Source organism: Corvus moneduloides, chromosome 27 (genome assembly GCF_009650955.1).
Source record: "Corvus moneduloides isolate bCorMon1 chromosome 27, bCorMon1.pri, whole genome shotgun sequence".
NCBI classification, from domain to species: Eukaryota; Metazoa; Chordata; class Aves; order Passeriformes; family Corvidae; genus Corvus; species Corvus moneduloides.
Window position 1 is genome coordinate 261,113 of NC_045502.1, and position 25,261 is coordinate 286,373.

General features: G+C 63.3%; 5 protein-coding genes across 11 annotated transcripts; 3 read left to right on the forward strand and 2 right to left on the reverse strand.

Moving 5' to 3' along the window:
* The first annotated feature begins 475 nt into the window (after positions 1–475).
* On the forward strand, positions 476–6,083 carry ELMOD3 (ELMO domain containing 3). 2 transcript variants are annotated; one of them, XM_032091919.1, is made up of 11 exons: positions 476–581; positions 833–904; positions 1,179–1,248; positions 1,556–1,618; positions 1,862–1,953; positions 2,083–2,206; positions 2,861–2,983; positions 3,555–3,685; positions 4,202–4,278; positions 4,368–4,495; positions 5,092–6,083. In XM_032091919.1, exons 2-11 carry the CDS (start codon positions 836–838, stop codon positions 5,253–5,255), a joined length of 1,041 nt encoding a protein of 346 aa, XP_031947810.1. In that variant the 5' UTR covers positions 476–581; positions 833–835; the 3' UTR covers positions 5,256–6,083. The 2 variants fall into 2 exon arrangements, with proteins under 2 accessions (XP_031947810.1, XP_031947809.1); XM_032091918.1 differs by lacking the exon at positions 476–581 and having other exon boundaries at positions 615–918.
* Positions 6,084–7,508: 1,425 nt separating this feature from the next.
* GPAT2 (glycerol-3-phosphate acyltransferase 2, mitochondrial) lies at positions 7,509–14,628 on the forward strand. The gene is made up of 21 exons (XM_032091897.1): positions 7,509–7,816; positions 8,452–8,568; positions 8,640–8,713; positions 9,634–9,744; positions 9,929–10,042; positions 10,697–10,796; positions 10,868–11,001; positions 11,079–11,178; positions 11,262–11,468; positions 11,689–11,796; positions 11,981–12,066; positions 12,152–12,246; positions 12,351–12,421; positions 12,607–12,865; positions 13,312–13,460; positions 13,604–13,681; positions 13,763–13,888; positions 13,968–14,088; positions 14,191–14,241; positions 14,346–14,401; positions 14,478–14,628. The coding sequence occupies exons 1-21, from the start codon at positions 7,802–7,804 to the stop codon at positions 14,592–14,594; spliced, it is 2,289 nt and encodes a 762-aa protein (XP_031947788.1). The 5' UTR covers positions 7,509–7,801; the 3' UTR covers positions 14,595–14,628.
* On the reverse strand, positions 14,624–16,672 carry LOC116435530 (fumarylacetoacetate hydrolase domain-containing protein 2-like). The gene is made up of 7 exons (XM_032091928.1): positions 16,285–16,672; positions 15,719–15,935; positions 15,587–15,646; positions 15,343–15,505; positions 15,016–15,124; positions 14,852–14,939; positions 14,624–14,752 (listed from the first exon to the last, which is right to left on the reverse strand). The coding sequence occupies exons 1-7, from the start codon at positions 16,461–16,463 to the stop codon at positions 14,690–14,692; spliced, it is 879 nt and encodes a 292-aa protein (XP_031947819.1). The 5' UTR covers positions 16,464–16,672; the 3' UTR covers positions 14,624–14,689.
* A 1,325-nt stretch (positions 16,673–17,997) lies between these two features.
* On the reverse strand, positions 17,998–22,128 carry KCNIP3 (potassium voltage-gated channel interacting protein 3). Of its 6 annotated transcripts, XM_032091915.1 has the most exons (9): positions 21,976–22,128; positions 21,145–21,175; positions 19,911–20,035; positions 19,756–19,825; positions 19,583–19,653; positions 19,203–19,310; positions 19,010–19,114; positions 18,866–18,928; positions 18,456–18,547 (listed from the first exon to the last, which is right to left on the reverse strand). In XM_032091915.1, the coding sequence occupies exons 1-9, from the start codon at positions 22,102–22,104 to the stop codon at positions 18,500–18,502; spliced, it is 750 nt and encodes a 249-aa protein (XP_031947806.1). In that variant the 5' UTR covers positions 22,105–22,128; the 3' UTR covers positions 18,456–18,499. The 6 variants fall into 6 exon arrangements, with proteins under 6 accessions (XP_031947805.1, XP_031947802.1, XP_031947804.1 ...); XM_032091914.1 differs by having other exon boundaries at positions 17,998–18,547; positions 19,010–19,310; XM_032091916.1 differs by lacking the exon at positions 21,976–22,128 and having other exon boundaries at positions 18,500–18,547; positions 21,145–21,271.
* A 242-nt stretch (positions 22,129–22,370) lies between these two features.
* On the forward strand, positions 22,371–24,000 carry LOC116435539 (cytochrome c oxidase subunit 5B, mitochondrial). The gene is made up of 4 exons (XM_032091942.1): positions 22,371–22,515; positions 22,632–22,705; positions 23,245–23,344; positions 23,819–24,000. The coding sequence occupies exons 1-4, from the start codon at positions 22,422–22,424 to the stop codon at positions 23,929–23,931; spliced, it is 381 nt and encodes a 126-aa protein (XP_031947833.1). The 5' UTR covers positions 22,371–22,421; the 3' UTR covers positions 23,932–24,000.
* Positions 24,001–25,261: the final 1,261 nt, after the last annotated feature.

Here is a 25,261-nt window from a genome sequence, read left to right on the forward strand (position 1 = left end):
TGGCACTGGGAGCTGGGACTAGGAAGTAGCATTGGGCACTGGGAACTGGTCCTGCACACTGGGAGTTGGGACTGTGCAGTGAGAGCTGACTCTGGGCACTGGGAGCTGACACCGGGAGTTGGCGCTGGGATGCTGGGAGCTGGTACTGGCAACTGGTAGTGGGACTGGGAACTGACACTGGGCACTGGGAACTGACACTGGGAGCTGGGACTGGGCACTGGGAGCTGGGACTGGGCACTGAGGGCTGGGACTGATCGCCACGCTCCCGACCCCGGAAGGTCCGACCGCCGTGCTGGGCAGCACCGCCGTTCCAGCTCCGCCGCCGTGCCGGGCACCGGCTCCGTTCCAGCCCCGCCGCTTGGGGCTCGCCCCGGCCCCGCCCCCGCCCCCGGCCCCGCCCCCGCCCCCGGCCCCGGCCCCGGCCCCGGGCCCGGGCCCGCCCCGCTCAGCTCGGCGCGACCCCCGCGCGGCTGTCGCGTGGTGCACGCCGGGAGCTGTAGTCCCGTGTGCCTCCCCGGCGGGCCGAGGCGCGGACTGCAGCTCCCGGCGTGCGGCGGCCGCGGGCTGAGGGAACCCGGAGGGTCCGGGGCTTCTGAGGGGCGGAGGGGGGGCTGGAAGGGGCTCCTGAGCGGGTTGGAGGGCTCCCGAGAGGCTGAAGGGGGCCTGGGAAGGGTTCCTGAGGCGTAGGGGATACTGAGGGCTGCAGGAGGCCCTTGAGGGATGGGGAGCGCTGAGTGGCCCAGCGGGCTTCCTGAGAGCCTGGGCTGGTTCTGGTGGGTGTCAGTCGCCGGGACTCCCCCTTCCCACCAGCTGATTCCCTCCTCTTCCCCAGGCCATGAGCGGCGCCGGGGGCTCGGAGCGGCTGGAGGAGCAGCCGGAGGAGCGGCAGCGCGTTGTCCCCCCGGCAAGTCCCCGCCCGTGCGTGTCCGGCCGGAGCCCCCGCCAGCCGGCACCCGCGGGGGCCCCCCACGCAGGGGTCCCAGCCCCCCACTTCCCCTCATTGCTCCATTTCTATCGTTGCAACCATAAAAAAACCATCTTGGGACCCGAAGGGGTCTGAGCCAGCTTCCTGCGGGGCACAGGGTCTGTTCCCTGGGGGAAACCCTTGGGATTCGGGGTCGGTTGGTGTTCGGGGTTTGCCGCGGGGAGTGACACTGTGTTGTCTCTGTCCCCCTCAGGTTCTAGCTCTGGGACAGGAAGGTGTCCTGCAGGAGCTGGTGCTCGGAGCGGGGCAGCCCCCAGACCCTGGTGAGCTTTTCCTGCTTCCCTTGGATCAATCGCGGTGTTTCCTAGTGGAAAAGTCACCTGAGGGGCTGGGAAGGACCGCAGGGATCAAGTAGCGGGGCGGTCTCAGTCAAATCCATCTGGTCCCAGATTGTTCCCCCAATTCATCCAAGATAAACCTTGCAGTGCCTTGGGTGACTCCGGCTGGGATTTTCCTTGGAAAAGAGGAAATACAGCCCCAGGGTGTAATGAGGGTGTTGTGGAAAGGAGGAAACCTCCCACTCCATGTCTCCCACCCCGATCTGACTCCTGCACCCCTTCCCTTGGACAGGGATCAGCGAGGAGCAGCGCCGGGCCCGGGAGGAATGGGAGGCTCTGGAAGAGATCCAGTCAGGTACTGGGACTAACAGGGGCTGGCAGCTGGAAAGGTCCAGGAAGGGGGAAAGGACCTGCATCCTGGAGGGCAGGAGGGGTGGGGGAGAAGCTGGGGGCGTTATTTGGGGGTGGAGGGGAGGGAGGGGGTGGGAGATTCCGTTTTCCCCCAATTCCCCCTCGGCTTCATTCTCCTGGAATCGGGGGTCATTCGGGGGGAGTCCGGGGTCACTGGGGGTCTGACCCACTCCCTGCCTCCCCGCAGGGTTGGGGGGCACCTCAGCCGCGCCCCCCCCTCCGATTTCCTTCACTGAGGCGCTGCAGCACTTCCAGAGCGCGGAGCTCTCCGAGAGCCGGGTACGGCCGGGCTCCGGCTCCCGCTCCCGCTCCGTGGTGGGAGTGTAGGCAGTAGGAGAGGGGGGCACCAGCCTCCTTCCCCTGCCTCTGGCCTCATTCCCTGATGGGTTTGGGGTGTTTCTCCTGCAGGGGAAGGTCCGCGCCCCAGGACGCCGGGGCATCCTGGCTGCCCTGCTCCGCTGCCTCCGGGGGCCACCCCGGCTCCGGCCGCAGCTCCAAGGAGAGCAGGAGCTGGCGCTGGCCATGGCACAGTGTGAGTGGCCCCGGGATTCCCTTTGCACCCTGCTGGATCTCATCCCTCCTCCCTATGGACACAGCTCCAGGCAGGAGCCCTCTGGCTCCACAGCCCTTCCTGCCCCTCAGTCCAGGGGCAAACGGGATGGGATGGGATGGGATGGGATGGGATGGGAATCACCCAGTCCCTTGGCATGAAGGGGTCACACACACATGGAAACCCTGGGCCTGTGAGTTTGGGGGCTGAGTGGCCTTTTTTGGGCACCAAGGGGGTTTTTAAGGTGCCAAGTTGTGTTTTTTAGATGCTGTGAGGGCATTTTTGGTGGATGGGGGGTTTGGCTTTGGGCACTGAGGGACATTGTCTAGGCACTGTGGGGTTTTTAGGGTGTTGAGGGGTGGGTCTGGGGTCTTTTGAGTGCCAAGAGGCATCTTTTGGGTGCTGAGGGGTGTTTTTGAGGAACTGAGGGGATTTTTACGGTGGCATGGGGCATGGGTTTGGGTGCTGGGGGGTTTTACAGTGCCAAGGGGCGTTTTTAGGTAACAAGGGGGGTTTTTTGAAGGATGTGATGTTGTTGTTTTTGGGGGCCCAGCGGTGTTTTTGGGGCACTGAGGGATGTTTCTTAGATCCCAAGAGTGTTTTTAGCTAGCTGGGGTGTTGCCTCCCTCCCTCCAGGCGCCCTGGATGACTCAGAGTGGGTGCACATGCGGATCCTCCAGACCATCTACCGGCAGCTGATGCGCTCCAGGCTGGGCTGCCCGCGCTACGGAGCACACTGGGAGCAGCTGGGCTTCCAGGGTAGGAGAGGGAGCACCCCTCTGCCCAGGGAGATTCCCATTCCCAAAATCCAACTAAACCTCCCCTGGAGCAACTCCGTTCTATCCCGGCTCCCTCAGCCACTCCCTATGCTCCAGACCCAGCTCCATTGCCCTCTCTTGGACGTGCTCCAGCACTTCAGTGTCCTTCTTGGACCCCAAAACTCCAATCCTCCCACTCCTCTCCATATCCCTACAAAATTCTCAAGGGCACTCTCAATCCCTTTATCCATAGAGGTATTAAACCAAACTGGCCCCAGTACAACATCTGGACTGGTTGGCCTGGTCGTCCCAGTACCATGTTCCTAAAAAAGTTGGTAATTCCTGGAAAAGTGTGGGAATGGGAGTGGTGGGGTAGAGCAGGGGCTGGTTAATGCCCAGATGACCAAGATGATGGCCCCATTAGGGAAATTCCCTGAAAGCTTTCCCTCGGGAAAGGGAATCCCTAGGATTCTTGGATTCTGGAAGGGCAGTGACAGGGAAAACGGAATAAACAGCCCATGGAAGTGGGAAGGTGACAGTGAGTGACTCCGTGCTGTCCCTCACCTTCCCAGGTGTGGATCCTGGGACCGACCTGCGTGGGACAGGAATGCTGGGGCTGATGCAGATCCTGTTCTTTGTCCTGGATTCCCGGACACTGCCACTGGCACAGGAGATTTTCCAGCTCTCCCAGCACGAAACCCAGGCATAACCTTCCCCTCCTCCCTGCCAGGGAGTCTCCCGTGGAATTCCCAATGCTCTGGGAAAGGGAAGAACAAAAACCTTCTCTTTTAAGTTTTTTTTGGGATGCTGTACCACCTCGTGCTGGTGAGGGGAAGAAGGTGGTGCCCAAGGAGCCCTGATCCAGGCTGGGGCTGAGCTCCAAGTGCTGTATTTATGCTGGGAGTGGGATTTTAGAGATTTGATACTGGCTTGGACTGAGATAAACAAGCTGGAGAGTTGGGCAGCAGGAAAATGGGAGTGAGGGGAGCCCGTCTTCATAAATTCCACATTTTAGTCCAGGTTTAAGCATGGGTACAAGGTCTGCTCAACCCTCAGCATCCATCCAAGCCTGGATCTGTAGGGCTGTACATGGATCCCAGGGATCCACCCCATGGAATTGTGGATGCATGGATGCAGTGTCGAAGGGACGGAGGTGCCAGAGGGGAGGTGGGTTTTCCAACTGAGCTTTCATAATGCTGGAATTCTGGTTGTTTTCCAGAATTTTCCCTTCTGCATCATGTCGGTGAACATCACCCGGATGGTCATCCAGGCGCTGCGGGAGGAGCGGCTCTCCCGGTGAGGGGGTGCTGGTTTTGGAGTCTCAAACTGCATCCAGAGTCCTTCCCCTTCCCAGGATGTGGCTGACCCCTCTCCCCCTTTTCCAGAGAATGCAACCGGCGGCAGCAGGTCATCGGAGTGCTGAACGACCTCTACGCCGCTGCCTTCCTGCGGCTCTTCCACCTCTGGAAGGGGCAGCACGGGACCATCGCTGACGCTGGCTTCTTCCTCAAGGGTTTGTCTGCCCGGGTTTTCCTGCCCCTAACTTTCCTTGGGGAAACAACAACCTCAAAACACCCCCCTCTGTGTTCTCAGCACATCCCAACCCAATGCCAAGGGCTGCCCTGCCCAAGAAGTCCGAACGTTCCCAGTTTAATCCTCACACTGAGGTTTTTCCACAATTTTTCCCTATCCCAGTGCTTCAAGGGGTGTTTTTCCTCCTGTTTTGCACCCCAGAGGGATGCTGTGATGGGGCGGCTCAAGGTGGGTGACACGTGGGGACATTCCCTGCTCCCCAGGCTCGCACAGAGGCACAGCTTAACCCCCATCCATGAATTACTTACTCCAGAGAGGATTGCTGTCAGTGGAACCAATGGATCCCTTGGAGATCGGGATCCAGCTGGCACTGCTGGGCTCCAGCTTTGCCCCACCTTCCCTGGATTCCAATCTCAGGGGGCTCAGGCTGGCACTGAGCTTTCTGTGCTCCCTCATCCCAAGGAAAGCATGAGCATGCCCTTTCCCAAGGGAAATGTCAGGACACCAGATGTACTGGACCTTTGACACCATCCAGGTCTTGCTCCCCTCAACCTTTTCCCCCTCTGACCATTCCAGAGCTGGAATTATCCACCAAAAAGAAGCCGAGGCAGCTGCTGAAATCTCTGGAAGCCTACATGAGCCGTGGCCTTCAGCCTCCCTCCTCTCCCTCCTCCCAGATCCACTTCACCAGCATTTGTGACCCTGGGGTCGAGCTGGAGGGAGATTCCCAACTGATCTGACACGGGGTGGGATGCTGCAAAGGGAATTCTGCTGGTGGATCAGCCCTTGGAGGGAGAGACGCCAGCGTTCCCCCTGATTTGGGGGCTCAGGCAGGGCCAGGAGAGGTCACAGAGCCAGGATTTTGCCTGCTCCAGGTGGGAATCTCTGGAAGCGAAGGAGGAGGAGGCGGTGGAGCAGGGCATTCCATGAGCCTGGCGCTGGGATAGTCCCTCCGTCCATCCCAAATCCAGGGTCTCACCCGGGTCCTTACCCTCCCCAGGTGGAGCTGGAAGGGAGTGCCGGGTCCCTGGGTCCCATCCCAGCTCCAGCAGTGCCCAGGACAGGTAACCCCCACTTTGGGCTGCGACAGCTTCATGGGGGCTGGGTGACCCCAGGGTCACTGTGGGGTGTCAGCACCCAAAAAAGTTATTAAAGGGGGGAGATGAGGTATCTGGTGGGAAAGAGAGTTTTGAATTTGGATCCTGTGGCTGGGAGGGGGAAAGGCGAACTGGGAGTGCCCAGAGTCTGATTTGGGGTGAAAAAGGTGTTGTGGAGGAGAGAAGTGAGAGTTGAGAGCTCCAAGGAGGGGAGGAAGGGTTATTCCCTCTGGGAGCAGATCAAGGCCAGTGCTTGGGAATGTCCCCAGGCCCCTAAAAATGGGGGAAAACAGCCCCCAAAGCCCAAATCTGGAGAGAAATGAGGGGTTTGGAGGAGAGAAGTGGGAGCTGGGGGGAGAGTGGAGTATTGTGGCCCCAGCCCCCCTGAGATGGCGATGATTCCTGGGGGCTGAGAATGCTCCTGGATGGAAAAAAAATACAATAAATGGAGAAAAAGGAGCCTGGAACTGGGGTTTGCCTTCCTGATCTTGAATTATTGTGGAAATTGAAGGGATCGGGATCCTTTTCAGGTGTTCTGGGGGAACAAAGAGGTGGGGTGAGGCCGGGGGTAGTGGGGGGATGCAGGAGGATGGGAGTGCCAGGAATGGGGGGGAAGTGCAGGCGGTATGCAGGACCAGGGAGGGATGTGGGTGCTGGGGAAGAGGTGGGTGTCACCTCTTGGGGAGGGCGGGGGAGTCTTGCACCTGTGGGAACACATCTGGGAGCGGTATCTGAGATCTGGGCTAAGGGGGGATAGAAAAGACAAGAAAAAAGGGAAAAAGAAAGGATGGTATAAAAGGGGAATAAAAGCAAAGAGACAAGAAAAAAGGAGAGAAAAAACCAAGAAAGAAATAGAAAGGACAAGAAAAAAGGGAGGAAGAAAAAGATGAGGAAAAGGAAAAAAGCCAAGAAAAAGGAAGGAAAGAGGACAAGTGGGGTCCCACAGGACCATGCTGACCCCTCCCTATCCTTATCCCACCCCACGAGCCTTTCTTTGTATTTCCTCTGCCCTGTCCAGGTGAGGGAAGGGATGGAGTGGCTTGTGGGGCACCTGGTCTCCAACCACCATGGGCTTGTATTTTCTTTTTTGTTGTCTTTTATTTTTTCCCATTTTCCCTATCTTTTTATTTTCCCCCATTTTCCTCGTTCTCTTCTTTTTTCTTTCTTGTCTTTCCCCTTTTATTCTCCCTTTTCCCCATCTTTTTTCTCCTTTTTTCTTACCTTCTCTTCTTCCCCACCACTCTTTTCCTAGTATTTTATTTTTCGCGTTTTCCCTTGTCTTTTCCTTTCCCCCCTCCTTTCTCCTTCTTTTTTGTCTTTGCTTGTTTTCCCCTCTTTCCTGCCATTCCCATCCCCTCCCTTATCCCAGCTCCCGGGTACCGCTCCTTGGTGTGGTTCTGCAGGTGAATTGGGGCCTTTTCGGTGTTTCCAGGCCGCTGCAGCCCCTTGGGCTCGGAGGTGTGGGAGGGACAGAGCTGGGGTGGCCTCGGGCCGGGGGCTCGGGCCGGGGGGCTGCTGGCCCTGGGGGGGACAGGGCCCGGGGCTGGGGCCGGGAGCCCACGGCGAGGCCGGGCCCGGTGTCCCCAGGGGTGTCGGGGACCAGGGCCAGGGGGTGGCGGGCCCTTGGGGGCGATGGGGACCCGCCGGTGGCTGCGGTGGGGCCGGGGGGGCTGTCCCGGGCCGGGGCAGGAGCGGGGCCGGTTCCGGCCGGGCTGCCCGGGGGCGGAGCGGGGCCGGGCCGGGCCGGAGCGCGGGGTCTGCGGTGAGCGGGGCCGGGCGGGGCTGTGACCCCCGGAGCTCCGCAAGGGCTGTGGGGCTGAGCCCCTCCGGGCCGGGGGGCAGCGGGGCCGGTCTGGGGGTGACCCAAGGAGTCCGTGGGGGCTGTGGGGCCTGTGCGGGGGTGCTGCCCCCGCACCTCGGGGCCTGGCGGGGCTGGCGGGCCCGTGTGGGGTGTGTTCCCCCCCGTCAAACCCTACAGGGGATGTGGAGTGTGAGGGGTCGGTGTGGGGTGTGCTGTCCCCCCACACGTTCCCTATGGGGAACGTGTGGGGTCCTTTTCCCCGCCCCTGTTCTGTGTGTCCCGAACCTCCCGAAATCCCCCTTCCCACCTGTTTGTGTCTCCAGGATTTTTCCCAGGACCCTCGAGCACGAGTGCCTCTTCTCCCCAGTTTGGGGGCGTCCCCCCAGCCATGACACCTCCCAAGGTATGTGACACCACGGGGACCCTCCGTGCCACCAGCCTGCCCCTCATGAATCCCCTCCAAAACCCTGCCATGGTCCCCTCGTTTTCCCTTTCTTTTCCTCTCCCCCAGCTACATTTTAAACCCAAATTGCTTTTTCTTCCCCTTTGTTTTTTAGGAAATAAAATTTGTTAACCCCACCCTACAGAAAGGGAGGGGGGGGATCCCAATTTGAGAGCCAGGAAATTGGAATTCCAGTGCTCCAGGGTACCCTGTGACTCTGGAGGTGGGGGTGGAGAGGACTGATGAGGGATCTGGGGTCTCCCCGGATCCCACTGAGCCCACTCAGGCCCGTATAGCCCAGCTGATTATACTGGATCTGGGTTAATCCCACTGGATCTGTGTGTCTGAGGAAGAGAAAACCCAGTGCCTGATCCTGCCAGGGTGCTGATCCCCCCAGAACCAGGCTGATTTCCCTGCATCCAGGTTGATCCAGGTCCACACAGTCACCAAAACGTGACACCAGCTTGTCCCAGCTAAAATTCCTTTATTCCTTGCCATTATTGAAACCCCCCCACATCACAAGCGCGTTTTGGGGTGTATCCACCCCACATCTGGCGTTCCCAGATGCCCCTTCCCATTTTTCTTTCCCCCCTCAGATGCAAACGTGGATCAGCAACTCGTACCCAAAGCTGGAAGTTTTCATACCATTCCTGGGAAAATACCACCGCCCGGTTTCGGGGCGCTGCTGCCAGACCTGCACCCCCAGGAGCTGGGTAGGAGAGTTTGGGATCCTGGGATGCCGAGGATCCGCGTTGGCAGTGACTGATCCTGTTTTTCCTGCCAGGATGGATTCTATCCCAAGGATCTCGCCGCTCTCGGGTTCCGCGACGTCAGCCGCGTGACGGAGACAGACACGCGGTAAGGATGGACGAGCTCTGTGCAGAAAACATCTGGAAAAACACTTTTCCCCCCATATTTCACCAAAATGCCCATGGGAGTCCCTCTCCATCCTCCCCGGTTCCTCATTATCGCAAACCCAGCTCATTAATCAATTTTGGGAGGCTGGAAGTGGCGTCTCTGAGGGCTTGGGCTGTGCTCCAGCCATGGAATTGAGGATTTGGGGTCATGCCTTTATTTGTTTGAGCGAAACTTGGAATCTTAGTGGGAAGAACGTGGAGGTGGAGGGTTGTTTTTCTCTCTGGCTTCAGCTGGCGTCTCTCAGAGTGAGCCTGGCTCCCAGGGAAAAGGGAAAACAGCTGCTTCCCCCTAGAAGGAGGAAAAATACCAGGAAAGGCAAAATCCTGGTTATCCCCCCTTTTCCTGTGGGCAGGAGCTGCCCCAGAGCCATTTCCAGATATTTTCGTTCTTGAGGTGCCAGATCGCTTTGGCTCCGCTCCCCTTTAGGGAGCAATCTCTGGATTATCTAGTTTTTGCTTTTTTTCTTCCCAAATCAGATCATTATCCTCCGTTCAGTTCCAAATGTTCGCATCTTCAGCTTTGAAACGCTTGGAAGAATCCATTGGGATCACAGGGAATGCAGCTCCCCTGTCCCACTCCAGCCCTTCCTGCACGCTCTGGGATATCCCAAAGCTCCCACCCACCCCACTCTCAGTGCAGATTTGGGGGTAGATTGGGAAATTTCCGTGATTTGGGATGCCCTGAATCCCAGGTTTCCTTCCCGCTGGGCAGCCTGAAGCATCAATTCACTGGTGCCTCAACATTTCCAGCTGTGAAATGGGGAGAAACGTCCTGAATCCCGGCAAAGAGGCAGCTGGGGGGGCTCTGATCCCGATGGAAAAGCCCCCCCCTGCCAGGATGTCACCGTGTGTCCCCTCCAGGTTTCGGGGCTGGCTGGTCCGGAGGATCTGTGCGTTCCTCGCCGCCTGGGAATGGAAAATTCCAGCAGAGACCCCCGGGGAGCTCCTGGAGCGGATCTGCAGCAGCAGGAGGTGGGTGGGAGCAGCCGGGGGAATCCCAGGAGCTCCCTCACCCAGGAGGGGCCGGCTCCCTGTCCCGGGGGATCCTGTTTGGTCCCTGGATCCCAGCTTGGTGTGATCCTGGAATCCACTGAGTCTCTCTGGACCCCGACACGGAGCTGCTGGGCTGCTCGCCCCCTCCCCATTCCCTCCCCAGGGTGCAGGATGACCCGGGGTCCGGAGGGGATGAGGGATCCCGGCGGCGCTGGAAGGAGGAGATCTGCCAGATCCTGAGGGAAATCCAGACCCCGCTCTCCCCTCTGCTGCTGAGGTCATGGATGGTTTGGGGAAATACTCTGGGATTCTCTGGGGGATGGGTACAGATCTTTTTGGAGGTAGTCTGGGATTTTGGGGGGATGCACATGGATCCCTTGGGTGGTTTTCTAGGATCCTTTTGGGTGGTGTGCTGGCATACTTTGGGGGATATTTTGGGATCCTTTGGGAGCTGCACACAGATCTTTTGGCTGGCTGCCCTCAGGGTCCTCTCTAGCTCCTGGGGCCATTCCCCCAATTCCTTCTGAGGAGCTGGGAAAATCCAAACCCTGCAGGAGGGAGGGAAGCAGAGAAAACTTTCCCTTTCCTTCTCCCTTTCCCATCCCATCACTGACAACTGGGAATCCAGGGCTTCATTGCTGGTCTGATCCAGTGGGAATAAAGAGCACTTCTGAGCCGTCAAAGGGAAGGTATTCCCCTGGGAGTAAGATCCCTTCGGGGATCCCAAGTGGGGACAGGGAGATGGAGGGAATGCAGGATATCTGATGGCAGCTCTGGTTGCCAGTGGAAAGGAGGATGTCTCATCACGTGCAACCTTTCACGTGTTAAAAACTGGGAATTTTGAGCAGGGATGGGTTGGGGAAACTGAGGTAGGGAGGGTTTGGGGCAGCCCCATCCATGGCGGAGATCCTCACTCCCAGTTTTCCCACAGGCTGTGCCACTGGCTGCTCCCCAAGCTCCTGACCCGTCTGTTCCTGGGCGTGCAGCTGCACCGGGGGCAGCTGGAGATGGTGCTGCAAGCTGCCAGGACGGTATGGAGCCCGGCCCGGTGCTCCCAACCCCTGGAATGCCGGAAATTCACCCTGGGATCCCTTGCTTGCAGCCCGAGGTGCCGCTGGTGTTCCTGTGCAGCCACCAGTCCCAGGTGGATGGGCTGCTCCTGTCCTTCGTGCTCCTCTCCCAGGGGATCGGGGTGCCCAGGGTGACTGTGGACGCCCGGACCAGCCCTCGCCTCCGGTAAGGCGGTGGTGTGGGATGTTCCCAGAGGATCCAGGGGGTTGCAGTGGTTGCCCACGGTGTCCTTCCCTTGCCAGATCCCTGCTCCAGCACCTGGGAGGGATTTTCCTGCCTTCAGGAATGGCACAGACATGGAGTGACTGGGATGAGGGGCTGCCGGGGGCTGTGCTGGATGCGGTAGGTGCACTTTGGGCTGAAAAATCCCTCTGGAGCACTCGGGAAGGTGCTGGCAGCTCCCAGAACTCCCAGTCTCTCCCCAGTACATCCAGGAGGTGCTGCGGAGCCGCCAGCCCCTCGTCCTCTTCCTGGAGGAGCCCTCGGCTTCGCTGCGGCTCGCGGACCCCGCCCGGCACTGGCTGCTCCGCGTGCTCCGGGCGCTGCGGGACGGGGCCGTGCCCGACGTCCTCATCGTCCCGGTGGGAATCGCCTATGACGTGGCTCCTGGCAGAGCGGAGCAGGATGGAGCGGTGAGAGGGGGGCCAGGGGGGTCACCGGTGCTCCCCCAAATCTCCAGGGTGGTCCCTGGGGAATGGTGCTCCCCCAGATCACTGACACCATCCCTGGCGTTCCCGTAAATCTCTGGGAGGATCCCTAGGGAGAGGCGTTGCCCTGGATCTCTGGGAGCATCCCTGGGGAGTGGCATCCCTCCAAATCTGCCGTTAATCCCTCGATGCCATCTCCTCGCAGCCCCCTCGGCCCCTCGGGATTGGCACGTGTCTGCGGGCAGCATTCCAGGCCCTGCGCCGGCCCCAGGGATGTGCCCAGGTGGATTTCTCACAGCCCTTCTCCTTACGGGTACGGCAGCTGCGGATCCCCCTGGATCCATCCCGGCACTGGGAGATTACTACTGGGATGTTGGTGGGGTTTGAGGTGTCTGGGTGGATTGAGTGAATCCATCCTGGGGACATCCAGACTCCTCCCAGCCCTGGGGATCCAGGGATCAAGTCAGCTCATGGTGCTTCTTCATCCTCGTTCCCAGGAATTTGTGGACAACCACCTCATCTGGCCATTCCTCACAGGGAATCGTCCAGGGCAGCTGCTGCTTCCCACCATCCTGGGCAGGGGGTGAGGAGCTGAGCCCTGGGCAGTGTTTCCCCTTGGATCTCTGCTCCTGGCTTCTCTCCTCACCCTTCTCATCCTGATGTCCCAGCCCGCCGGATGTTGGGAATGTGGGGACTTTGAGTCCCAGTTTGGGGACTGAAGAGGAGATTTTGGTGACGGCGCTGGGGCTGCACGCGCTGAGCGGTGAGGGGGCCGGGGGTCCCTGCATCCCCTGGGACGGCATCCGTGCTCGGGAGTGGGCGTGGAGGTCAATCCCCCCCGGATAACGAGTCCCTCTCCCGCTGCAGATTCCAGCACCTGCTCCGCCATCACGGCCGTGGGAATCACTGCGGCGCTGCTGCTCCACAGGCACCGGGAGGTGGGACAAGCTTTCCCTCTTTCCCTTCCCTCAGAACAGCGTTCCCAGCAGGACTCCCCATGCCATAGGGCAGCATGCCCAGTGGGAATCACCCTCCTTTAACAGGGAGTCGCAGTCCCAGTGGGAATCGCCCCCTCTTTTCCCCAGAGCAGCATTCCCAGCACAATCCCCCTCTGTTCCCCCAGGTTGTGCTGCTGCCCCGGCTGATGCGGGATTTCTCGGAGCTGCTGGAGCAGCTCCTGCTGCGGGGCCGGGCCGTGGGGTTCTCGGGGCAGCTGCGGGCACTGGTGGGGCACAGCCTGCGGCAGCTGCAGCCCCCCTTGGCCCCACACCCGCCGGGCCCCCCCAGGGCCGTGCTGGGGCCCCCCAAGGCCTCGGCCCGGGTGTGGCTGGGGCGGCTGGCGGGGGGTGTCCGGCACTGCCTGGCCGGGGAGGCCGTGGGCGGTGAGTGGGGACACTGGGAGCGGGGACAGGGCAGCACTGGTGGCACCAGGGAGCGGAGATGCCGTGGGAATTGGTGACCAGGGCTGAGTGGCACTGGGGGAATCGGTGACACCGGGGATGGGCGATGGCTGCGGTTTGGAGAACAGCAGGGGTATTGTTTATATTGTGGGGGCCGATGACATTGGGGATTTGGGACAGCAGGGATCGGTGATGCCAGGGAGACGGTGATCCTGGGGGATTCGGTGACACCAGGGGTCAGTGGCACTGGGGAAATCGGGGTGCAGGGGATTACTGGCACTGGGAATTGGGGATGGGGGGGATCGGGGCTGCCAGAGGTGGCGGACACTGGGGGAGTTGGAGATGCGGGGGATTGGGGATGCCGGGGAATTTGGTGACTCTGGGACATTAGTAATTCAGGGGAATTGGTGACAGTCCTGTCCCATCAGCCTGTGCCATCCGTGCCCTGCTGCTGGAGGTGCTGCCTGTCCTGGGTCCCCCCTCCAGCCTCACCAGGATCGTGCTGAGCCGGGACGAGCTGCTCCGCAAGATCCTGGAGCTGCTGCAGCTGCTGCCGCCAACCCTGCTGGGGCTCCAGGTGGGGACACGGGGGTGGCCTGTCATCCCCAACCCTGCTGGGGCTCCAGGTGGGGACACGGGGGTGGCCTGTCATCGCCAACCCTGCTGGGGCTCCAGGTGGGGACATGGGGGTGGCGTGTCACCCCTTTTCTGTGTCCCCAGCCCTGCCAGCCACCTGACTGCCGCAGCCTGGACATCCTGGACAAGCTCATCCTTGGGGGGCTGCTGGAGGAGGAGGAGGTGGGTGACACCCCAAGACCTCTCCTGGGGCACGGGGACAGGGTGGCTTTGAGGTGAGGTGACACCCTGTTGTCCCCCCAGGCAGAAGGTGAGCGCTGGGGTTGTGATGTGGCACCCCGGCCCTTCGTGCGGGGCCATTCCTGGGGATCCTTCACCGATGACAGCGACAGTGACAGCGAGCACAGGGTCCCCAAGCAGTGCTACAAGGTACTGGGGGGCTCCCCTGCTGCCCCCGGGCTGGGGGGAGGGTGGTCTCCCCCAAATCTGGCTGTGTGTCCCCCCACAGCTCAGCGAGCCCCAGAGTTTCCCTGGCTTCCTCCTCTTCCTCTGCCGCCTCCTGAGTCCCATCCTGCAGACCTACGGCCGGGCTGTGGAATTCCTGGAGCGAGGGCCCTGGCCCCAGTCTGGTAGGACCTCCCCAAAGTAGGGAACCCCTTGGGACTCCCTGGAGCCACTGAGGCACAGCTGGAGCCCCCAGGAGCTGGGAGCTGACACCCCTTCCACTGCAGAGGCAGACTACGTGGAGGCACTGCTGGAATTCCTGGCTGAGGATGAGGATGGTGAGGGAAAGTGGGGGGGTCTTGCTTTTAGGGGTCAGTGACCCCCGAGCCAGGCTCTTGGGAGGTGGCCTTTGGGGGTTCCCTCGGGATCTCTCTCCCCACAGGGTATCCCGACAGGAGCCTGGCCCTGAGCTCCCTGCAGAGCTTCAAGGACATGGGGGTAACCACAGCTCCCCCAGCCCCCCAACATTCTCCTGCCCCCCCTCTGCCCTCCTGACCTCCCTGTGCCCCCCCAGGTGCTGGAGGAGCTCCAGACCCCCACCGGACCCCTCCTGCAGCTCTCCCAGCCTTTCCAGTCTGCTTCCAACCGGGAGAAGCTGGGAGCCTTCATCCACCAGTTCATCCAGCTGTAACCCCCCAGACCCATAAAGGGGCGCAGGGATCCGATGGCTCCTGGATTTATTGACCCCACGGGGGGGAGGTGGGATTTCAGGGGGTCTCTCCGCCATCAGACCACCCGGTTGCAGATGGTGCCCAGCTCCTCGATCTCGCACTGCACCTCGTCCCCGCGCTGCGAGGGGACAGGGGGACATGGTGGCATCTGTCCCCAGAGGGGTCCACTGTGTCCCACTCGCCCCCAGCCCCACCCGAGCCCCCGCTTTCCCCTCACCTGAAGGAAAACGGGCGGTTTCCGAAAGACCCCCACTCCTGCAGGGGTCCCCGTTAGCAGGATGTCCCCAGGGACCAGTGTCACGAACCTGGGGGCACACGAGGTGTCAGCCATGACCTGGTGTCAGCCTGGGCTTTGGAGGCTCCCGGCCCCCCCATTCCTACCGGGACACCCAGGCGACGAGGGCGGGCACCCCAAAGATGAGGTGGCGGGTGCTGCTGTCCTGCATGCGCTGCCCGTTGACGCTGCAGCGGATCCACAGGTTGTGGACATCTGCGGGAGGTGACACGGGGGACATGGGGACAGTGCCACCGCAACCCCACCTCGGGGAAAAACATGGGGGAGTGGGGAACAGGGGGTTGTGATGCCACCAGTGGCAGCCAAGAAAGAGTCGCTGTCCCATCCCAGTCTTGTCCCTGTCCTGTTCTCATCCCACCACTGTCCTGTTCTTGTCCCGTCCCTATTCTGTGCCCATCCCATCCCCGTCCCACCTGCCACCGCCTCCTTGGTGACGATGGCCGGCCCCAGGGGACAGAAGGTGTCGAAGGTTTTCCCCAGCAGCCACTGCCGCCCGTTGCGCCGCATCTGCCAGTCCCGGGCGCTCACGTCGTTGGCCACCGTGAACCCCAGCACGTGCTCCAGCGCCGCCGCTTCCTGGGGACAGCGGGGACCCTCTTATGGGGGGACACCCCCACAGACCCCCCGAAGTGAGGCGGGGGCCGGGGCAGGGGGTACCTCGATGTGCCGCCCCCTCTTCCCGATAACAGCAGCCAATTCCACCTCCCAGTCCAGCTCCTGTGGGGACAGAAGGGGGGCTGGGAGTGCCATTCCCCGGGGGGCTGTGGGGGTGGGTCCCGGGGTACCCACGCTGGTGTCCTGAGGGTGCACGATGTCATCGAAGGGCCCGGTGATGGCGCTGGGGAACTTGCTGAAGATGAGGGGCTCCTTGGGGACCTTCACGCCCTGCTCCTGACAGTGGTCGTGGTAGTTGAGCCCCACGCAGATCACCTTCTCGGGGTCCCCCACGGGTGCCAGCAGCTGCACAGTCGCCCGGGGCACCCGGTGCTGCCCCGACTCCAGTGCTCTGTGGGGACAGACCCTCCCTCGGGATCACCCACATTTTGGGGCACCCATTTCTCAGGGGATGCACCTTTGGGGGGGTCATGCACGAGGGTCAACTGTATTTTAGGGACTCTCCTTTTGGGGACATCCACATTTGAGGGGACCCACTTTTTGGGGTCGGGCACTCTTGGAGGTCACACCTCGCTGGGGGTCACCCATGATTTGGAGTACCCACCTTTTTGGGGGGCCAGCTGTTGGGGTAACCCACTTTGGGGTCATCCAAAGCAGCATGCAGATTTGGGTGGACACTCCTGGGGAGGTCCATGAGGATACCCCCTTTTGGGGTTCACTCTCCTTTGGGGAGCACCCACCTCTGGGCGAGCGCCAGCCCGCGGGGGCCGATCTCCAGGAATTCCCGCATCGATCGGGGCAGCTCCGGCTCCGCCGCGCTCAGATCCACCAGGTCGCCCCCGGGCGCCTCCTCCAGCCCGAGCCGGGGCCCCCCGCCCGCGGCCCCCCGGAACCGCAGCAGCCGCAGCGCCCCGCGCATCCCCTGCGGCACCGGGGGATCCCTGACCCCGGGGGATTCCACACAACCCCAGTGCTGCAGGGTCGCTCCCCCCGATCCCAGGGGATGCCCTCCCGACCCCGCACTGCTCCGAGCCCGGAGGACATTCCCCCCATCCCGATTCCGCCCAGCCCAGTCCCGGGGATCCTGCACAAACCCACACCCGGGGGATTTCTCCCATTTCAGTCTGATCCCAAGGAATCCCCCGGCTCCGTAGGATTCTCCACGCCCCCCACATTCCCCCCACCCCGACCCCGAGTTCCGCACGGTCCCGATCCCGCACAGCTCCGATCCCAGGACCTTTATCCCACATAGCCCCGATCCTGGGAATCCCCCCGCTCCAAGGGGTGCCCCCTCCCGTCCCACACAGCCCCGGTCCAGGGGGTTCCCCCGTTCCCGGGGACCCCCCCCATCCCGGGGTCCCGGGGGTCTCACATACGCTTGTTCCCCCGCTCCGCTAGGGGGCGCCGCGGACCCCGGCACCACGCACGTCACGTGTCACGTGTCACGTCACGTGCCGGCCCCCGGCCTCCCGGCTGAAGGTCGCCGCGCCGAGGTCCCGCCCCCTTTTAGCCGTCCAATGGGAGCGCGCGGGGGGCGGGGCCGAACGGCAACGAGAGCCAATGAGAGGAGAGCGCTGAGGGGCGGGGCCCGGGGCCCGGGACCGGGAACGGGAACGGGAGAGGCATGGGAGATGGGAACGGGACCGGGAACGGGAACGGGAACGGGACCGGGAACGGGAGAGGCATGGGAGATGGGAGCGGGACCGGGAACGGGAACGGGACCGGGAACGGGAGATGGGAACGGGAACGGGACCGGGAACGGGAACGGGACCGGGAACGGGACCGGGAACGGGAGATGGGAACGGGACCGGGAACGGGACCGGGAACGGGACCGGGACAGGGACAGGGAGAGGCGTGGGAGATGGGAGCGGGACCGGGAACGGGACCGGGACAGGGACAGGGAGAGGCGTGGGAGATGGGAGCGGGACCGGGAACGGGAACGGGAGAGGCATGGGAGATGGGAGCGGGACCGGGAACGGGAACGGGACTGGGAACGGGACTGGGAGAGGCGTGGGAGATGGGAGCGGGACCTGGAACGGGACAGGGAGCAGGAACGGGACTGGGAACGGGACTGGGAGAGGCATGGGAGATGGGAGCGGGACCGGGAACGGGAACGGGACAGGGAGCAGGAACGGGACTGGAAACGGGACAGGGACAGGCATGGGAGATGGGAGCGGGACCGGGAACGGGACTGGGAACAGGACTGGGAGAGGCGTGGGAGATGGGAGCGGGACCGGGAACGGGACAGGGAGCAGGAACGGGACTGGGAACGGGACTGGGAGAGGCATGGGAGATGGGACCGGGAACGGGAATGGGAGAAGGGACAGGGACACGGGCAGGGATGGGGACCGGGACAGGGACTGGGACACGGGCAGAGGTGGGGACAAGGAGCAGGACGGGGACCGGGACACTGCGCGTCTCTCACATCCCTCTTGACTCAATTTCACCCCTAATTCGTCACTATTCGGTTTATTTATAAAATCCCCCCCTCTCCCCGCGCCTGGGGGAGGGGGAGCTGTGGCTTCATGGGGGGGTCCCCTGAGTGTTGGGGGAAGGAAGGACTGTGTGCTTTCGGTTGGTGTTTGGGGGCTCCATTTCATGGGTGCGATATGGAGACCCCCACCCAGAGGGCCCCCACATCCCGGGGGTCCCCATCTCTGAGGGTCCTCACGTCCCAGGCAGTCTCCATGTCCCGGGGGTCCCCACCCTGGGGTCGGGTTTGTGCTGTGTCAGGTCCCTGCACTGCCAAGGGTGGGGGGTCCTTGTGGAGGGGAGGCTCAGCCCCCCAAAACGGGTCCGTCTGGCAGGTGGGAGCACCGTGCCGGGGGGGCTCTGGTGGCAACGTCGTCCTTGTCCGTGTCCTATCCCGTCTCCGGGAGCCACGTGCTGGATTTCTCCTGACTTTGAACTTCTTGTTTGTCTGAAATAGTAGAAAAACTCCGGGGGGCCCGGGGTCTAGAGCACGTTGTGGAAGATCTGCATGGAGCTCATGATGTCCTTGTCCTGGCGGGGAGAGATCAGAGGCCCCATGTCCCGCTCCTGACCCCCCCTCCTCCCAGCTCCCCTTCTCTTGTCACCCTTTTGCCATCTCCCTCCTGTTCCCCTCATCCTGTCCCACTCATCTGCCCCCTCCTGTCCCTACCCCGTCCCCCACATCCCACACTTCCCATAACAGTCCTCGTGTCTCCCCTGAATCCCTCTCCCAGCCCCTACTCCTGTCCCCATCCCTCCCAGGGTGACCCCTTTGTCTCCCTCTCTCCTGATGCCCCCAGAACAAAGAGGAGGAGGATGGTGCCCCCCGAGCCCCCCAGAGCCCCTCACCTCCTGGCATGTGGCCAGGAACTCCTCGAAGGTCACCATGCCGTCCCTGTTCCTGTCCATCTTCTGCAAGGGAGTGGCCAGAGCTCAGCGGGGCCACCCCTGGCCTCAGAGTGGCCCCGGGGGTGACAGTGGGGACAGTCTCACCTGGAAGAACAGCTCCACGTGCTGGGCCGGCGCGCTGGCCCCCAGGGCGGGCTCGGTGCAGCGGCCCATCATGGCATAGATGGATTTCATGATCTCCAGCATGTCCTGGGGGACACAGGGCGCTGCCAGGTCCCGGTCTGGGTGTCCCCACCCCACCAGCCCCCCAGTGTCTCCCAGTGTCCCCCAGGGTCACCTCCTTGGTGACGTAGCCGTCCTTATTCACGTCGTAGAGGTCAAACGTCCACTTCAGCTTCTGCTGCTCCGTCCCCCGCAGCAGCACCGAGAGTCCCACGGCGAAATCCTGCAGGAAGGATCGTGGCTGTGAGCGGGGAGGGACCCTCGGCCCCCTGCCCCCTCCCTTCCGCTGCCACATTGATCCCGGGCCGCCCGAGGGATTTCATTCCCTATTGATCCTGTTATTTTTACCCCCAGCGCCGCAGCGCCCGGCGCTCCCCCCACCCGCGGGGGAGTTTGGCCACAGCCTGGGAGGGGGAAGAGGAGGAGGAGGAGGAGGAGGGGGAGGATGTGATGAATCACGGTGCTGGCACAGCCATTCCCACCAGGAATTCCCACCTGGAAGCAGAGAGCCCCGTTGCGGTCGGCGTCGAAGGCGTCGAACAAGAAGTGGGCGTAGGAGCTGGCGTCTGCGGGGGGAGGGCGGCGGTGACTCCCCCGCACCGGGGTCGGGAGTTTCCCGGAGGGCCCCCCCAGACCCTCCTGCCGGCTCTGGGGACCCCCCGACTCACCGCCTTGAGGGAAGAACCGCGAGTAGATGAGCGTGAAGGTTTCCTCATCCACGAGGCCGCTGGGACATTCCTGGGAGAGGAGCGGCGCCGGTGACCCCGAGGGAAGCGGGGACCCGCGGATTTGGGGGGTCGGGGCGACGGACCCCCAGACTCACGTTCTTGAAGCCGCGGTAGAGGGATTGAAGCTCCGTCTTGGTGAAGTTGGTGCGAGCCAGCAGCTGCTCCAGCCCCTCGGGCTGGTGCCGGATGCTCGGGAGCTCCACATCGGCGTCGCTGCTGTCTGCCAGGAGAGACCCCCGGGCAAAGATCCCCCTTAGAAACAACCCCTCCGCCGCTAAACCCACCCCCACCCCCTTAAAACCACCCCTGTCCCCCTAAAACAACCGCCCAGCGCCTCGGCAGACCCCAAGCCTCCCTCGGGAGCCTGGAACAGCCCGGCTGCTGCATCCCGAGGGGTTTCCCACATTCCCAAGGCGCAGAACATTCCCGAGCCGCCTCTTGCCAACTGCTGCTCCCGCCCGGCCCAGAGGAAGGTAATTAATAAATGATGGTTCATTAATAATTTCAGCCTGGGAAGCCCCTGCGGAGCCGCTCAGCACAGGAGGGTGTCAGCAATTTTGGGATGGGGCTGGGAGCCCGGAAAATTCCCAGGTGCTGTCAGAGGGGGGTGAACCCCCAATTCCTGCTGAGCCGGGGGGGCCTGGGGGGCCCTGGTGTGTTTTGGGGGCTTTTGGGGATAGTGGGGGATTGGAGGGCCCTGGTGTCCCATCTCAGGGGGTTTTGGGGGTCAGTGAGGGAGTGGGGGACCCTTGTGTCCCCTCTGAGGGAGGTTTAGGGGCTGCTGCAGGACTTGGGGCTCCCTGTGTCCCACCTCAGGAGGTTCTGGGGATCACTGTGGAGTCGAACCCCCCCAGACCCCACCTCCAGGGGCTTGTTGGGGGTCAACGCCAGCTCAGAGCCCTCCCGTCCCACCTCGGGAAGGTTTGGGGGTCACTGGGGGTCCCCGTTATCCGCTTCTGGGGGTTCACAGGGCACGGGAGCCCTGGGAGGGGTGGGGGGTCTCTGGGGAGGAGGGTCTCCACCCCCCCGGGTGTTTGGGGGCCGGTGGTAGCACAACCCCCCGGGGAAGTTGGGAGCACGGCTGGGCCGTGCCTGGGGGGTTTTGGGAGCCCTGCCTGCTCCCCCCGCACCCCCAAATCCTCAGCCTTCACTGCGGACCCTCCCGGGGTGGGGAACCCCAAAACCAGCCGGTTCCACTCCGCAGAGACCAGTTAGAGGCCCCCAGGTCATTTAATGCTGGGAGGAGGGACGGGGACACCCCGGGGTGGGGGGATGGTAATTAATTTAATTCAATAATTAGCATTAATTAAGGTTGGGGGGGGGGGGTACCTTCTACAGAGATGGGCTCCAGGATGCCGAACTGCTTGAGGACGGCGATGAAGAGGAGGATGACCACGGCCACGGCGCACAGCTCCATGCCCTGGATGCCCATGGCCCCGGGGGGGATCGGGGGTGCTGCGGGAGCGCGGGGCGGGTGCTGCGCCCTCCGCCCGTGTCCGGCTGTCCTGCCCTCCTCCTCCTCCTCCCTTGGCACGCGCCCACCCCCCGGCCCCCCCGGCGCTGCTTCCCCACATTTTATTTTCAGTTTCCCAAAGAGGGCTGGGGTGGGGACAGGGCCGCTGCCCCCGCTCCCCGCAGCACCCGTGGGTGCGGGGTTCACGGCCGGGGGGGGGGGGTCAAACCAGTGCGGGCCTCAAAATTGGGTGAAAAAAAGGTTGTTTTGCCCCCCCGCCCCCGGTGGGATCGATGGGATCGATAGGGATGAGTAAGCAGCGAGGGGAGGGGAAACTGAGGCAGGGAAGGCGGGGGGGCTGTCCCTGTTCCCCCAGAGCTGTCCCCACCCCTCTGTCGGTGTCCCACAGTCCTGGGGACATCGGCCCTGCTCCCCGAGGACTGTCCCTGTCCTCCCCGGGGCTGTCCCTGTGCCCCTAGGGGTGTGCTCCCCCCGTGGCCGCAGGAATGTCTCTCCGCAGTGTCCCGGGCTGGCCTCGTCCCCAAGTCTCCGGGGACATCGGCCCTGTCGCCCCGAGGCTGTCCGTGTCCCTCGGGGTGTCCCACAGGACATCCCCCGCGTACCCCGGGGCGCTGCGTCCCCGAGGCCTCAGGAGCATCTGTCCTCACCCCTCAGGGGCTGTCACGTCCCCATGGTCCCCGCCTCACCGTGCCCATCCTCCGGGGTGTCTCATCCTCACGGTCCCAGGGACACCATCCCTGTCCCCGTCCCCGGTGGGGTGTCTCCATCACCTCCAGGGTATCCCCGCCCGCCCCTCCATCCCAAGGTGTCCCCATCGCTCCCCTCGGGCTGTCCCATCTCCCATCCAAAATCTCGCCCTCCCCCACCCCCCCCAGTGCCCACCGGGCCCGGACCGGCAGGGGCGGGGCCAGGACCGGGAGGGGCGGGGCCAGGACCGGGGGCGGGGCCAGGACCCGGGGGCGGGGCCCGGACCCGGGGGGCGGGGCCAGAGTCCTTCTCGTGGGCGGGGCTCTGTGGTTGTGGGCGTGGCCAAGGGCGGGGCTCCGGCCTGTGGCGCGCGGATCTCTCTCACCCCCCCCCCAACGTCACTTCCGTTTCCGCCCGTGCCGGAAGTGCTGCCGCTCTCGCCGCCATGGCCTCAAGGTTACTGCGGGTGAGCGCAGCCCTGCGGCTCCTGCCCGCGGCGTCTGCCCGCGCCGTGCCCGCCCGCCAGCTCGGCGTGCCCGGTGAGCGGGGACCGGGGGAGCGGGGAAACGAGGGGGGGGAGCGGGGGAGGAACGAGTGGGACCGGGGAGGGGCCGGGGCGGGGTGTCTGCACCCCCGGTGTGACGGCGGCCCGCAGGGAACCTGGCCAGCGATGAGGAGCAGGCGACCGGGTTGGAGCGGAAGGTGATGAATGCCATGAACAAGGGTCTGGTGAGTGCCGTGGTGCGGCTTGGGCCGGGCCTTCGGGGGGATGGGAGCATCTGTGGGGGACTTCCCAGGGGATGGCGGGCGGCTCTGGGGCGGTTTCAGGGTTCGACTGTCCTTGGACGGGCGGAGTTTGGGGGATGGGTGTTCGGGGGAGTCGCAGGGTGTTCTAGGGGGGCTCAGGGCGTGGCGAGGGGTTTGGGGTTCTTTCAGGGTTTCGGTGCCCTTGGTGGGGTCGGAGGGGGAAGGGGTGAGAGGATCTGGGGGCCCCAGGGGGTTTGGGGAGTGCTCGGGTGGTGGCGGGGTCGTCTGAAGGGGTTGTTTCAGTTTAGGTGTCCTTCGAGGGTTGCAGGGTCTGGGGCTGGGGAGTTCTTGGGAAGGTCTGGGGGTCTCAGAGTTGGGGGAGCCTCAGGGACAGGGTGTCTGGGGGGGAACGGGGGGACGCCAGGGTGGGGTGGCCAGTTTGGGGTCCTCGGGGGGTGTTGGGTGTGAGGGACGGAGGGGCAGGTGGGGGTTCTGGGGCGCTCACCCTGCGGTTCCCGCAGGACCCGTACAGCATGTTCCGGCCCAAGCGCTACGCGGGCACCAAGGAGGACCCAAACCTCGTCCCCTCCGTCACCAACAAGCGCATCGTGGGCTGCGTCTGTGAGTGCCCCCGTCCCTGTGTCTGCCTGTCCCGTCCCTGAGTCCTTATGTCCATCCCCGTGTCCGTGTGTCTGCCCATTCTTGTGGCTGTGTGTCCATCCCTGTGGCTGTGCTGTTCCTATGTCCATTCCTATGTCCGTGTGTTTGTCCTTTTCCTGTCCCTGTGTCCATTCTTGTGTCCGTGTGTCCGTCTTTGTGTCTGTCCTGCTCCTGTGTTTGCGTCTGTTCCCGTGTCCGTGTGCCTGTCCTGTTCGTATCCGTGTGTCCATCCTTGCATCCTTACGTGTTTTTGTGTGTCCTGTCCCCTGTCCGTTTGTCTGTCCCCACGTCCATCCTGCCTGTCCCTGTGCTCCGTGCCACACTGTCCACGTCCCCTGTTCCCCTCCCCCATGCCTGTCCCTCCGTGTTCCCCTGTCACAGTGTTCTCCCTGTCCCTCCCTGTCCCTCTGTCCCACGCTGTCCCTGTGCCCCCAGGTGAGGAGGACAACAGCTGCGTGGTTTGGTTCTGGCTGCACAAGGGCGAGGCCCAGCGCTGCCCCTCCTGCGGTGCCCACTACAAACTGATCCCCCACGAGCTGCCCCACTGAGGGCCCACGGAGGGGCTCGGCTGCCCCACTCCACCCTCACCTCCCCGGGACCCCTGGGGCCCTGTTGAACCCCCCTGAACCACCCCAGATAAAGAGGTTGTGTGGAGAGCCTGACTCTGTCTGTGCTGGGGGCAGCGGGGCCACGGGGGTGTCACCGTGGGTGAGGAGGGGACATGGGGGATCTGAGTGGGACACCATGGCCTTGGAGCAGTATTTGGAGCAGGGGGACCCCATTTCAGTGTCCCTCTGCCCTGGGAGGTGCTGGGATTGGGGGCCCTGGGTGCAGCTGGGGGCAGAAAGTCTCGTGGGTCCCGTTGCTGCTTTGTCCCCTTTGGGCCTCCTTGCCCAGCCTGTGGAACGCCCCTGAGCACTGAGGGGGGTGAGGTTGGTCCCGTAGCTTCTTGGAGAGATCACAGCCCCCCCCCCACACACAAGGAACCCGCCAGTGTCCCCTGGGGGCCGGTTTGTCCCCTTGGACAGGTGCTTGCCTGTCCCGTGGGTGACACTCCTGTGGGCAGGAGCCTCCTCCTGCTGCTGGAGGGTCCCAGGGCACCGGTTCTGCCAGGCACCTGTGGCTCCATCTTCCCGTGAGGGGACTCGGAGGGCCCTGCCAGATGCCAGGAGATCCCCAGAGGTTCCCCAAAGATCCACACGGGACCTCAGGAGTTGTCTGAAGGTTCCCAGGTGATCCCAGGTGGCCACAGGAGATCCTCACTGGGCCACAGGAGGCTTCTGATGGTTCCCAGGAGGTCCCCATGGGAACCCAGAAGTTCACAGATCCATGAAGGTCCCATGGGGCCACTGCAGGTCCCTGAAGGATCCTGGGAGGTCCTTGTTGGTTCCCATAAGACCCCCAGAGGCCCGGCGTGGTCCCGGGGCGTCCCTTGGGGGCTGCTGCATCCCCGGCGTGAGCCCCCGGGGCAGGTCCCGTCCCCAGGCGGGGGGAGGGTGGGTTCTGCCTTCCAGGCCCTGCTGAGGGCTCCGGGGGGCCCGCCCAAAGCGTGGCCCCAGCGCTACTGACGAGCAGTGATGTCACCGATGACGTCACATCGACCGGCCATGACGTCATGCACCCCCGGCTGGAGGGGGCGGAGCTGTGAGCCTCACTGACCAACGGGGGCTCTGCTAGCAGTGAGTGACAGCCAGGGGGCGGGGCTTTGGCCTTCAGCAACCAATGGGGGCTGCGGGAGGCTGTGATTGACAGCTGGGAATTGCTCTCGATGAACGACGGGAAGGGAGGAGCTGGGGGCGTGGCCTCAGGGACCAATAGGAGCTGCCGGCGCTCGTGACTGACAGGCGGGGGGAGGGGCTGCGCTCGGAGCAGCGGCGA

What these genes read in the sequence shown, in the direction of transcription:
- LOC116435530 (XM_032091928.1), bottom strand. Translation starts at nt 16,463, where the DNA reads ATGCGCGGGGCGCTGCGGCTGCTGCGGTTCCGGGGGGCCGCGGGCGGG. An exon ending in TGCACCCTCAGGACACCAGC is followed by an intron (nt 15,647 to 15,718) that starts GTGGGTACCCCG and finishes CTGTCCCCACAG; the next exon opens with GAGCTGGACTGGGAGGTGGA. An exon ending in CACCAAGGAGGCGGTGGCAG is followed by an intron (nt 15,125 to 15,342) that starts GTGGGACGGGGA and finishes CACCTCCCGCAG; the next exon opens with ATGTCCACAACCTGTGGATC.
- GPAT2 (XM_032091897.1), top strand. An exon ending in TGCTCCACAGGCACCGGGAG is followed by an intron (nt 12,422 to 12,606) that starts GTGGGACAAGCT and finishes CTGTTCCCCCAG; the next exon opens with GTTGTGCTGCTGCCCCGGCT. An exon ending in CCTGGCTGAGGATGAGGATG is followed by an intron (nt 14,242 to 14,345) that starts GTGAGGGAAAGT and finishes CTCTCCCCACAG; the next exon opens with GGTATCCCGACAGGAGCCTG.
- ELMOD3 (XM_032091918.1), top strand. Translation starts at nt 721, where the DNA reads ATGGGGAGCGCTGAGTGGCCCAGCGGGCTTCCTGAGAGCCTGGGCTGG. An exon ending in CGGAGCTCTCCGAGAGCCGG is followed by an intron (nt 1,954 to 2,082) that starts GTACGGCCGGGC and finishes TTTCTCCTGCAG; the next exon opens with GGGAAGGTCCGCGCCCCAGG. An exon ending in GGAGCAGCTGGGCTTCCAGG is followed by an intron (nt 2,984 to 3,554) that starts GTAGGAGAGGGA and finishes TCACCTTCCCAG; the next exon opens with GTGTGGATCCTGGGACCGAC.
- LOC116435539 (XM_032091942.1), top strand. Translation starts at nt 22,422, where the DNA reads ATGGCCTCAAGGTTACTGCGGGTGAGCGCAGCCCTGCGGCTCCTGCCC. An exon ending in ATGCCATGAACAAGGGTCTG is followed by an intron (nt 22,706 to 23,244) that starts GTGAGTGCCGTG and finishes CGGTTCCCGCAG; the next exon opens with GACCCGTACAGCATGTTCCG. An exon ending in GCGCATCGTGGGCTGCGTCT is followed by an intron (nt 23,345 to 23,818) that starts GTGAGTGCCCCC and finishes CTGTGCCCCCAG; the next exon opens with GTGAGGAGGACAACAGCTGC.
- KCNIP3 (XM_032091911.1), bottom strand. Translation starts at nt 22,104, where the DNA reads ATGGGGACACCTTGGGATGGAGGGGCGGGCGGGGATACCCTGGAGGTG. An exon ending in CACCCCGGAGGATGGGCACG is followed by an intron (nt 21,176 to 21,975) that starts GTGAGGCGGGGA and finishes GTCCTCAAGCAG; the next exon opens with TTCGGCATCCTGGAGCCCAT. An exon ending in TCCTGGCCACATGCCAGGAG is followed by an intron (nt 18,548 to 18,865) that starts GTGAGGGGCTCT and finishes TCTCCCCGCCAG; the next exon opens with GACAAGGACATCATGAGCTC.